At 39.4% G+C, this 12889-nt stretch overlaps 1 protein-coding gene across 1 annotated transcript; it reads right to left on the reverse strand.

Moving 5' to 3' along the window:
• Nucleotides 1-9094: 9094 nt before the first annotated feature.
• On the reverse strand, nt 9095-12082 carry LOC125270836. Its single transcript, XM_048194826.1, has 2 exons — nt 11197-12082; nt 9095-9383 (listed from the first exon to the last, which is right to left on the reverse strand). Exons 1-2 carry the CDS (start codon nt 12080-12082, stop codon nt 9379-9381), a joined length of 891 nt encoding a protein of 296 aa, XP_048050783.1. The 3' UTR covers nt 9095-9378.
• Nucleotides 12083-12889: the final 807 nt, after the last annotated feature.

Genomic DNA, 12889 nt, shown 5'->3' on the forward strand with positions numbered 1-12889 from the left:
TCTAATCTTTTGTAATATATATATATATATCTTCATATAGAATATATATGTCTTGAAATGTGTTTCAAGACATATATATTCTATATATATGTCTTGAAATTTATATAGATATATATATAAATCACATAAAAAAAGTTTACAAGAAGTTTTCAGCTGACGAAAAAAATTTTTTTGAGTATGATGACAGGAGTAATGATGCTAAAAATTCAGCTTTGATCACAGGAATAAATTACATAGAAACCAGAAACCAGTTATTTAAATTGTAATAATGTTTCAAAGTATTACTGTTTTACTGTATTTTTGATCAAATTAATACAGCCTTTGTGAGATTTAGACTAATTTCAAAAACATAAATGCTTAATTATTTCAAACTTTTGACCGGTACTGTAAATGCTGTGAAGATAATCAATATAAGCGTTGCCTGAACCAAATGTGTGTGGCTAAATGAAAATGAAAAGAGGCTGGTGATTTATAACGTTTTATATAACATGTTGCTGGCCAGCGCGAGTGACGTTATCAAGTTTGCGGTTGTTGCATTTTGCATATAATGTAGAATTACAGAACTTTGTGAAATTTATATTGTGAAATGCCCAACTCACCTGTTCACCTGTTCTCAGTAAATATATTTCTAAAGGTGCTATTGACATGAAATTTTCACCCATGCAATCCACGCATGCAAAGAAATAAACCATAGATGTCCATAAATTAAGTTATGTGTAATAATGTTAAATGACACAGGGGAAATGTATTGGACACATGAAGAAAGGGAGGTGCAAAAAGGCATGGAAAGCCATGACAATCAGTAATTAGAAAGCAATCAAGCCTCTTGTCAGTGCAAATTAATATCAGCTGGTTCAGTCCCAACTGATGGCCTGTAAAAAGGTGTGTTATTAGCAAGGTGTCACACAAGAAACATCTCATGATGGGTAAAAGCAAAGAGCTCTCTCAAGACCTTCACAACCAAAAAATACTGATGTCATTAGTTACAGAAGGATTTCAAAACTTCTGAATGTTCCAGTAAGCACTGTTGGGGCCATAATCCGGAAATGGAAAGAACATCATTTCACCATAAACCAGCCACGACTAGGCACTCCCCGCAAGATTTTTGACAGAGGAGTGAACATATCAGAAGAGTTGTCCAAGAGTGGACAGCTTCAGAAAGACCTGGAATTAGCAGGTACAATTGTTTCAAAGAAAACAATAAGTAATGCACTCAACTGTCATGGCCTGTATGCACGCAAGACTCCATTGCTGAAGAAAAAGCATGTTAAAGCTTGTTTAAATTTTGCTGCACAACATTTGGACAAGACTGTGAAATCCTGGGAGAATATATTCTGGTCAGATGAGACCAATATTGAACTCTTTGGATAATACATATAATGAATAATACACACCGTGTTTGGAGGAGAAATGACACTGCACATCACCCCAAAAACACCATACCAACAGTGAAGTTTGGAGGTGAGAAAATCATGGTGTGGGGCTGTTTTTCAGCATACAGTTCTGGCAAACTTCATATAATTGAAGGAAAGATGAATGGATAAATGTACAGAGATATTCTTGATAAAAATCTGCTGTTGAATGCCAGGATGATGAAGATGAAATGAGGGTGGACATTTCAGCAAGACAATGATCCCAAACACAAAAGGTACAAAATCATGGAGGCCCAGGAGGGGGTCTGCCACATGACACAAATTCTACATGTGTAGAAATACATTACAGCAGCCTTGCTAAAGGCCAAAATGCGCCCAATCTGATTAGAGAACACCCAAAAATGGGAGAGGGAAGCTTAAAGGGAGGCCTGTGAAGGCCATGCACTTGCTTGCTTATAAGCAAATCCAGCAACATAACACAATCCGATGAGCAGTGCACTCAGTAAAAACACCTTTTACTCAACTTACTAAACTTACTACTTACTAAAAACACCTTTTAAAGCAAGAGGAGTACAGCATATGGCAACATGCCCTGCAGGAGGCCCTAAAAAGGGCCTACGACTTCCAGACACGTGGCATCAGCTCACAGCAGTGTTCTAAGCTCTAAGGGAGCCAAGTAGAATAACCAAACTTCTCAAGTGATGTTAACTAGTTTAACTTAACCTGAGCCATCATACCACCAGGCCATGTACTCAGTAAAAACACCTTTTTACTCTTAGAGCAAAAGGAGCTTACAAACCTATGTCATCATGCTCTGAAGAAGGCCCAAACGGGGCCTACAACTCAGGACGGCACCTGGCGCCAGCTTCTAGTGGCAATTACTAAGCTCTCATATAGAACCAAACTATTCAGTGCGGTTAACTATTAGCTCAGCCCAAGCTTAATTCCAATCAACACATTCCAAGAGGGAATGTACTCAGTAAAGCACTTAACACTCAAAAGGCAAGAGGAGTACAAAAAACTCTGCCAACATGCTCCGAAAGAGGCCCAGACCGTGCCTACTACTCCAGGCAGTGTCAATAACCATAACAAGCCTGCGCCATCATGTTCTTAGAGGAGGCCCAAAACGGGGCTTGTGACTCCAGAAGACAAGTGGGATCAGCTAGTGGCATCTGTCTAAGCTCTCTAATCTGAGAACCAAACAATACGAATGAGGTTACCTAGCTTAACTCAACCTGAGCTTAAATCTACACATTCCAACAGGCAATGTACTCGGTAACAACACTCTAAACTCTGAAGTAGGGGAGTACAAAGAAATATGTTATTGTGCACTGAAGGAGGCCCAAAAACCAGCCTACCACCTCAAACAGACACGGACATAAACCTGTGGCAGTGTCTAAGTGAACACATCTGTACTGAACCCTAGGGAATGTGAGCTAGATAAAAGATCACACTGTTACACTCACTCACACTGAAAGAGGAGGCCAGAACTAGGAAACTATACAACCTGAAAAGGAAAGTAATGATACAAGGAGGAATGCTTTAGCAAACACCTAACCCTAGTTCTTAGCCTAGGCCAGCTATGGCACACATTAGCATAGATCTGCCTGGGGGCTTAAACTCAGCCTAAAATCTCATGAGAGAGGAAGCTACTCTAAAAACTCTAAAATAAGAGCTCAGAGGAGCAAAGCTCAACCCAAGCCAAACAATGTCAGGCGGCCTAGGAGGCCGACGCTAAACATACATCTATCTGAAGTAAAGAGTGTTAATCTCAAAACAACTCTAGCTATGACCAGAGGAGAAGCTTGTCTACCAATGGTGGCTGTAAAGGTGGCCATTTTGTTTGCCAAACCAAAAATAAATCGTTCAAGCCAACCTAATGGTTTCTTAAACTTCAGAGCCCTTAAAAACCCCCTTACTCTATTTTTCCCACTACACACCCAGGAAAAAACATACAGGAAAAAGGTCAAATATACTTGTAATGTAAATATAGACCCAACTTATCTTCCTGCAGCTTGAAGACCGAAAACTCCTATCACGGAAGGGATGAAATCTAGGGTCCTTTTTAAAGGAGACTTTTTATTATCAAGCCAGAAGGTGGGCCATCAGAATTTTATTCATCATGGGCCCAGTCCTCAGCCTGACTGTAAGAAATGCCTAAGCGTGTTTCGTTTTAAAATTCCATTACTCAGGAGGTGGAAGAAGAGAGGAGAGGGTAGAAGTGAACTACCCTCACAGAGAGGAAACCAATCACTGACACTGCTGGCGTCTGTGGTTGATTACCTCCCTCAGATCCTGCTTCTTCTTCCTGGAGTCCTGCCTTCTCTAGGACTTGCTCCAAGGAGGAGGAGATGCCTGAGAGGCAACACTGGACCTCTGGCCATGTCTCCGATCCTTGAATCGGGACAAGCCGGGACCTCCTGTCTGTCTGGGCCCAGGATCGGATCTAAACGGTATGCAGGTCTTAAACACTGCCTAGCGCGCATCTGCCTTGATGGAGGTACTGAAAAGTTCAGAGGGTGAAACCGGTGCATCGAGGAAAAAGGCCTTTTCTTTCCCCCTCGATGTCAGCCAGGTTCAACCACAGGTATCTCTCCGTGGCCACCATCAATGGCATCAATATTCCAATCGATGCAGCGGTTTGCTTAGTGGCCCGGAGAGCCAGATCCGTGGTGCGGCGCAGCTCTTCTACCGCCTCTGGGGACCCTGATCCAGATCCCTCAGCAAATTAGCCTGGTAGGCTTGAAACAACGCCATGGTGTGTAAGGCCGCACCAGCCTGACCCGGTGCTGCGTATGCCCTGCCATTCAAGCGAGAAGTCACTTTAAGGGGCCTGGAAGGCAGGACCGGAGCTTTCAGTGTCGGATAGTTCACGAACGTCTCGTCAATAGGGGGCATCGAAACATACCCACGCTGGCTCAACCCCTCAACATCAGCAAAATTCACCCACTGATGCAGATGAATACGAGCTGAATATGGGTTCTTCCATGCCTTCTCAATCTCAACATGAAGATCAGGAAGGAATGGAAGGCTCACGGCATCAAGCCGTGCCAGAAGCATGGTCCATAACTTCTAGCCTCCCCGTATATGCAGGGCAGGGAGGCTTCGAAGTTTCAGCAGGCTCACCTGCTTCCTCTTCAACAGCCATCTCCTGCTCTCTTGGGCTTGCAGCCAGAAGAGTACTTGCAGCTGGATCTGACAATGTCAAAAAAAATCCCAGTAAAATTTACGGTAAAAAAACGGCAGCTGTGGTTGCCAGAACTGTACCGTAAAAAATACAGAAGCAACGTAAAAAAAAAAATCTGTTAAATTTACAGTAAAATAACGTATTTCATTAACTGATATAATGTTAATTTACCAACCTAATGAAGTACTAATATCTGTTTTGTACCTTTATAATACACTGACAGTCACTAAACACAGTGGTGATAAGAGTCACATGATGAATCAAAGTTCATCATAAGCAGCTTTTCCACAAGCGGAGAAGGACAACACTAATGTATAGAAGGTGCACACAGTGTCATTCACACACACACTAAACACCATCATGGTAACATGCATGAAATTTTAAAAATGCAATAAACATTAATTTAACAACATTAGATGTAACATAAAACCCTAATGTACATAACTGATTAGAAAAAAATGAGAAAAACTAAGAAGAAACAGAGTTATTTCAACGAAAATATATCAAATGTGAAGTGTCACGCAGGGAATTGTGGGAATGTCAATTTACAGTTTTTCACTGTAAATTTTACAATGAATTGTTATTTTTCACTTCCAAAAACTGTGAATTTAACGGTATTTTATCATAAAATTACATTAAATGTACCGTTAGATCTATTACAGTTATTCACCGTATATAGTATGGAAACTTTCTGTAAACCAATTTTTCACCGCAGCATTTTTACAGTCTTTTACTGTTAAAATCACGGTCATTTTTTACAGTGCAGATTGTCATCATCCAACAGCTCACCCTCATCAACTACAGAGGTTTGAGAAAGATTTACACCTCTCTCAAACTCCTCCGCGAGCTCCATCTGTGAACCCCATGACTGCTTCTCTAGGTGCTCCTTTATACTTCTGGGTCGCGTCTTTAATGATGTCATAGGCTGCCGCCGGCCAATAGGACTGGTAAAATTTGATAATTGCTTTCAGACACCGGTTCATGCGATGGCTTTCCCCATATGCGTTCAAATGCAGTATAGAGTTCACTTTCGAAAGGGAATTTAGAATCCCCAACTTGTCAGATGTGCATGTCTGTATTATGGAAACACAGTATTAACTAACCACTGACTCATAATTCTGCTGCAAGCACTACAGTGTTGAAATGAATAACAATAAATTCATTATCGAAGTTGTTCTCAATTATTGTTGAATTAGTTGGACAGCATTTCAACATTTTCGGTTTACATTGTCCCATACCATGAATGCTATAACGGCTTAACCACTGCAGTCAACAGCTTGAAGTATCATGCTGTTAAAAAAAAGTCTGCTGGTAAATGTTGTAGCTTGTATGCAATTATGGCAGTTTTTGCAATAAGAGGAAAAACCCTAAACCAACAGGTTGTGTAACACTGCAATGTAAAGCGTCAAACAGAGAAAATGTCACAGTTGTGCACAGCTGCATTTAGGCATACGAGTGGTTCTAACGCAGGGATTTGTTCAAATGCAAAAGGGTCATTATTGGTCATGTGGATGTAACTGTATATCATAAGTATATATACACACACTATCTCTACCCCCAAACCGAACCCTAATTTAACCCTAAATTCAGAGGGAAATGATAGGTGAATGAATAGCACAGCAGCACATGTGAAAACACAATTTCACCATTAGTTTAATGTAAAAGCCTACAAATAAAAATAAATATACACATTTGCAATCTTTAGTTTAAAGCAAGTTTTTTTTTTTTTTTTTTTTTTTGGTAGTTGCAACAGTATTTGCTGTCTCTCCATGTTGCTTTGCGCATGATCAATTTATTACCAGGGTTGGGGAGTAACGGAATACATGTAACAACCTTATGTAATCAGGATACAAAAACTGGAAACTGTAATTCATTAGAGTTACGTCAAAAAAAAAAAAAAAAAGTAATCATATAGGGTGACCAAACGTCCTGTTTTCCCAGGACATGTCCTGTTTTCACATCCTGTCCTGGCCGTTCTGGTTGTTTTTTATAAAGTGATGAAAATGTCCTTGTTTTCACTATTTTTCATTGGGCCATTAAATTGACTGGCGTTACGAGATTTTCGGTTTCTGAGATTTTCGGTTTCTGAAGGCAGAGCATACATTACTCGCAGACATGCACGATTGCACTTGCAACTGAGAATATTAGTTCACATTGTATCTCAAGACAGGATTATTCCATAAAGGTAACTATATTCTCAGCATTGCGGCTGACTTATGCCTATACTACAGTTGTTTTCTTCTAGGTAACAGTTTATAATGTTTTCTTTAGTATGCACAATTTGTGCAGTCGTCTGTAACTGAATAACATATGCTTTGTGTAACAGCAGAGCAACCTTCAGCTATCGTCTACAATGAGTTCAGCTCATTGGGGCTCTTCCTTTGTACCTTGCGATGTAACAGCTGACAGGCCTATATAAATTTCTTTATAACTTTCATGCTTATTTGATAAGCAACAAAAAACTGCTTGGAAAGATCAGCTCTACAGCAAAATATAGAAGGGCAAACAAGAAGGATGAGGAAGAAAAACAGGATGAAGAGGAAAATGAGGATGAAGAAAACTAAAGATATAGACATTTTTTGTTAGTTTTTGTAAGTTTGTGAGAGCTATTTTTGTTAAATTTGGATTGCTAATATAGCAGAGGTATTTTTTAGTTATTAATTTATTTTTCTAATACAGAAGAGACATTAACTTCTCATAATAAAACATGTTGAGTAACCTCTGAGAAGCCTATCTGAATTTGTGTATTTGTTTATAGATAGTATTTTGTAATATAATAATTTTTTATTCATACAGAGGAGGCATATTTTAAATATATTGAAATTATAAGCCATCTTTGAGTAAACTTCGAGGTATCATTTGAGTATTGCCGGGCCGAGTGTCCTGGTTTTCGGTAATCAAAATATGGTCACCCTATCATAATACAGTTACATTTTCTAAAAATTGTGAATACTATCAGGATTACAATGGTTTTGTAAGACTTGATTTTCCTGCTAGACAAAAACTGAGATCAAGCGCCCTGCAATAAAGCAATAAAACTCATCTGGAGAGAAGATCTCTAAGAAATAGCATAGGACAACACACACACACCTCACGCACACACACACACACACACACACACACACACACACACACACACACACACACTCACACTCACACTCACAAACCCTCCTTCCTTTCAACCTGACACAAGTCACTGAAAGTTCTCCAAGATGTATAATGTATCTTGTGTATCTATTGTTTTCCTTTCATGTTTGGTATCATTTCAAATGTCTCAGTGCAATTGGTAAAATGGTCTCAATTTCACAGCAGTCACTGGTACTATGAAGAAGATTGAAAACTAAGGAGAATTCTGTCCTCTTTTTGGGTGGTGTCTCTTCTCCTCTCCCCCCAAAACAGGTGTTGGTGTAATAAAAATGTACAATAATTTTGTTCTGTTCTTGGTATATAAGGTAAAAAGCAAAGCAGTCATGCGGGATCTTCTGTAGCCAGAGGCCCCCATACAGAGATGAGCGAATGTTTGAAGACATTCACACATTACTGTGTGTATATGCATTTCTTTGAGTAATTGATGTTATGCATTTATTATTTCTGAATTGGCTTGTAATTGTCTAACTGTAATGTAATTGGCATGATACATTTTTACTTGACAAATAAAATGTTATATTTAGTTTATTCTGTATTATTCTTAATTCATTATTTCTGGTAGATTAAAGCGAAGTTATTACCGCAAATCTGTTTAATAAGGAAGGTTTAATAGATGGAGCATGGGGCACGTCAATTAAGTCCATTTCGATTTCCGACTATCGCTGCCTTAAATAAGTTACAGTTTTCATAAATATATAAAAACTATGCTTTTTTATTACGAGTAAGCAGAGTACGTCCGACTTAAAAGTAGATATTTACCCTGCATCCAATGTTTAAGGTCAGAACTGACGAGTTTGTGATCGTGAAGAGCACTCAGTCGGCCGAAGTGACTTTTCTAAAGCGATAACGGGACCTTACAGTTTCATCCAAATAAATTAGTATTTTGACATTACGCTATATTAAGCGCTGCTTGATTATAGTTCCTGGTTCTGTTGCCAGTCACATAATTTAACAGTATTATGTGTTTAGCAATTTATAAAAAGTGAATCATATTGTGTTCAGCATATTAACATTCTTGAATACGAATATGTATGACAACTGAATTGACTTGCTCTCAAGTAACATCATGCTTTCTTTTTCTGATTTCAGAGAACTCAAAGGAAAAGAGGCAGTAGTCTGATGTAAGACAGATTTTGAAAACTTGAGCCACTTGTAGTTATGATGACATAAGTCTTCTAAAAGTAATGTTATTTTTAAAGGTTGTAATACTATTGTCCTTTTTGCCCCACTCTTTAAGAATTTAATTTTCTATCTCTTTGTCAAAATAAACTGACTCGATTGGTAGAAATGTGTCATTTATGTTTTAAAAGGTTTTCTCAAAACTTTGAAATGGTCAGAAATTTGCTGACGTACTTGCATCATTGAGTGATTCTGTTGGAGGAAATTCAATTCAATTCAATTCAATAAATTTATTGCCATGTCAACACAGTTGATAGGAATTTGTCTTGGTATAACTCTCAAACATAAATACAACTCTCAATACATACAGTTAATAAAGTGCTACTAGCACTCAGTGCAAGTTCAGATATCTGATAGCCAGAGGGTAAGTACTGTCTCTGAAACGTGATGTAGAAGTCTTAATACTCCTATATCTTCTTCCTGATGGTAGGAGATTAAAGAGATGGTGAGCAGGGTGAGAATGGTCCGCTATGATGTTTTTAGCCTTTCTGATTATTCTGGTGGAGAAAAGTGAAGAAAGTGAAGGGAGATTACAGCCTATAATTTTTGATGCTCTGCGTACCACTCTTTCCATCCTAATTTTGTCTTGAGCGGTTGTGTGACCGAACCAGACAAGCATGGAAAAAGTAAGCACGCTTTCAATAGTTGACCTATAAAAGTGGGTCATAGCAACTCAGCTGACTCTAAACTTCTTGAGCTGCTGCAGAAAGTGGAGTCGCTGGTGAGCTTTACTGATCTTAAAATTAGTGTTGAGCTCCCATGATAAGGATTCCTGGATTGTGGTCCCCAGAAACTGGAAAGAAGTAACCCTCTCCACCTCCACCCCATTAATGGAGAGCTTAGAGAGGGGGCTAGGGGTCCTCCTAAAATCCACAACTAGTTCCTTAGTTTTTGAGATGTTAAGTATCAAGTTATAGCTTTCGCACCATTTCACCAGCCCCTCCACTTCTCTGCGGTAGTCAGACTCATCTCCGTTAGTAATAAGACCAACTACAGAGGTATCGTCAGCAAACTTAAGCAACAAAACTGAATTAGTATGTGATTGACAGAATTGTGTATATAAAGAATACAGAAGTGGGGAAAGGACGCAGCCCTGAGGGGCGCCAATATTCAAAAACTTTGACTGTGAGACGTAATCACCCATTTTAACAACCTGCTTCCTATCGCATAGAAAGTTAAAAATCCATTTGCAAAGTGATGTTCTAACACCTAGCTCCTGTAAAGTGTTGATCAACTTCACAGGAACGATGGTGTTGAACGCGGAGCTAAAATCCACAAAGAGGACACGAACATATGTAGATTTTAACTCCAGATGTTGAAGAATAGAATGCAAACAGAATGAAACTGCATCATCAACACTCCTATTTACTCTATAAGCAAATTGGTGGGGGTCAAGTGAAATCCTGGACAGATGTTTACATATCAAACGCTCAAACACTTTCATAATGACAGAGGTTAAGGCCACAGGCCTATAATCATTAAGACACGAGATTCTATTTTTCTTTGGAACTGGAATAATCACAGCAGATTTAAAACAAGCAGGCACAATACCAAGTTGAAGAGACCAGTTAAAGATGAAAGTGAGAACAGATGTTAATTGATCAGCACAGTGTCTTAAAGTGGCAGTCATTACACCGTCAGGCCCCGCCGCCTTCCTGATGTTCTGCTGGCGGAGCAAGATTCTTACATCATGCTCAGAGATAATGGGTGGAGAGTCACCCTGCTCTCTGTAGCAGGGGCGGGGCAAGTGATTTCCGCTATCAAAACGACAGTAGAAGTCATTAAGCCTCCCAGGAAGAGAGGGGTCACTGACTGGGGCATGATGTTTGATCTTATAGTCAGTAATGTCCTGCAACCCACGCCAGACACCTTTGATGTCATTTGCATATAATTTATTTTCAAGCTTAGCTTTATAGGAGGCCTTGGATTTCAACACAGCTCGCTGAAATTCATACTTCAGTAATTTGTATTGTACCATATCACCTCTCTTAAAAGCAGCCTGTTTTTTCTTACATAGCATTCTCACTTTATTATTAAACCAGGGCTTACTATTATTAAAGACATAAAGAGCTCTTGCAGGAATACAAACACTCTCACAAAAATGAATATAAGATGTGACGGTATCAGTAAAGGTGTTAATATCCTGACCATCATACAAAAAATTACTCCATACCGTGGAGTCTAAGCAATCCTGCAATGTGTCTATGGCTTGTGGGGACCATACCCTAAAAAGTTTAACAGTTGGTTTCGCCACTTTAAGTTTCTGGCGATATTTTGGTATAAGAAAAATAGTGTTGTGGTCGGACTCACCCAAAGGAGCCCTGGCTACAGCGTGAAATGCCTCAGAAATAGGAGAATAGCATTGGTCCAGAGTTTTATCCTTCCTGGTAGCGATCTGGATTTGGGGTTTGTATCTGGGGAGTGCCTTCCTCAAGGAGACATGGTTAAAATCACCCAGCACAAACATAGCAGCGTCGGGATTGTTGTTTTCAACCTCTGTGATATTATCTACAAGTTGTTGCAGAGCAGCCGGAGTAGAGGCGTCCGGGGGAATATAAATGACCATCAGGACAACAGAAGAAAACTCTCGAGGCAGATAAAAGGGCTTACATATCACAGTGAGAGACTCCAACTCTGGAGAGCAGGTTTGTGACAAGTTTTTGCAGTCCGAACACCAGTTACTATTGATGTAGCAGCCAACCCCACCTCCACGTAGTTTTTGTGAACACGCAGTGCGGTCTGCACGGTGTAGAGAAAAGCCTGCTAGTTGTAACATGGAGTCCGGAAAACTTTCAGCCAACCAGGTCTCAGTCAGGCAGATAGCAGCAGCATCCCTAAAATCTCTCTGTGTACGAATGAGCATAGAAAGTTCATCCATTTTGTTTGCCAGAGAGCGGACATTGGAAAGAATCAGGCTAGGTAGAGCTGGGCGGTAGAGGCGACGCCTAAGCCGGACAAGAGTGCCACCCCTCACACCCCGCTTCCGAGTGTTCCAGCGTTGTTTAAGCCGCTCCTTATGTAGTTGGCAATCCGGCGGTAGATCAGGCAGAAAAACGGGCATGCTGTCCCGAATATAGAGTAATGCAGATCTATCATACTGAACAATACCAAGGCTGGGTTCTAAAAACGTGCAGGACAACATCAAACAAACAAACAAAACAGAGAGTAGTACCGAGTCGCCATTGAACGGCGCCATCTTGGTCCTAACACCTAATAGGGCGAATATCAACAATATCAATGGAGCATCGATATTGTTTATTTCACTGTGTTCTGAAAGTATATTAAAATCTGCAGAAAATCAGTATTTCTTTTTATTAAAAATAATGTTTCAATGATAAAAATCTTTATATGTGGTGCACTGATGAAATTGTTAAAAGTTAGTATTCCTCCAGGGGGCGCTTGACAAAATAAATGTAATAAAACATGGAGAAAACTTTATTTGTAAAGACAAGAAAATACATATTTTCAAATAGAGAGCAGTAGTAGTGAAGTGAGATCTGTTTGTCTGTTTATTTACCTATTTATATGAAAGAAATATAAACAAAGCCTTACAAAGAGAATCTGACTCTAAAAGAGAGAGCACAAGCTCAAATAATCATCAGTAATTATTATTACAAAAACACTAGAACAAAAACACACTTGAACCTTATAACGGTCACAAGCCTTTTATAGGGGTTGTTGCTCTTCCTCAACACTAGGGGCACTAGAGGGCACTAGAGGGTTTTAGTATAAGTCAGGTAATATGGTAGAAGGAGAAATAGCATGCAAAAGCTAAAACATGGCCTTGCCATGTGCACCTTAAGTCCTGGTTGGGAAATTTGTTTTAAATGCTCAACTCCAAGTAAGCGATGTTATATTGGGTATAAAATGTGTGTAATTTATCTTTTCATTTGGCTTTGGAAGTGTGAGAATGTGTTATTTGGATTATTTGTTTATTATATCTTTAATTTTGTAGAAGGACTTTTTGTATGGGGTCTGGAGGATGGTCCTTGAAGGGAAGTTT

Source organism: Megalobrama amblycephala, linkage group LG6, assembly GCF_018812025.1.
Source record: "Megalobrama amblycephala isolate DHTTF-2021 linkage group LG6, ASM1881202v1, whole genome shotgun sequence".
Taxonomy (NCBI): domain Eukaryota; kingdom Metazoa; phylum Chordata; class Actinopteri; order Cypriniformes; family Xenocyprididae; genus Megalobrama; species Megalobrama amblycephala.

Bases quoted from the DNA above. Each gene is read 5' to 3' on its own strand.
- LOC125270836 (XM_048194826.1), bottom strand. From the start codon at position 12,082: ATGGCGCCGTTCAATGGCGACTCGGTACTACTCTCTGTTTTGTTTGTT.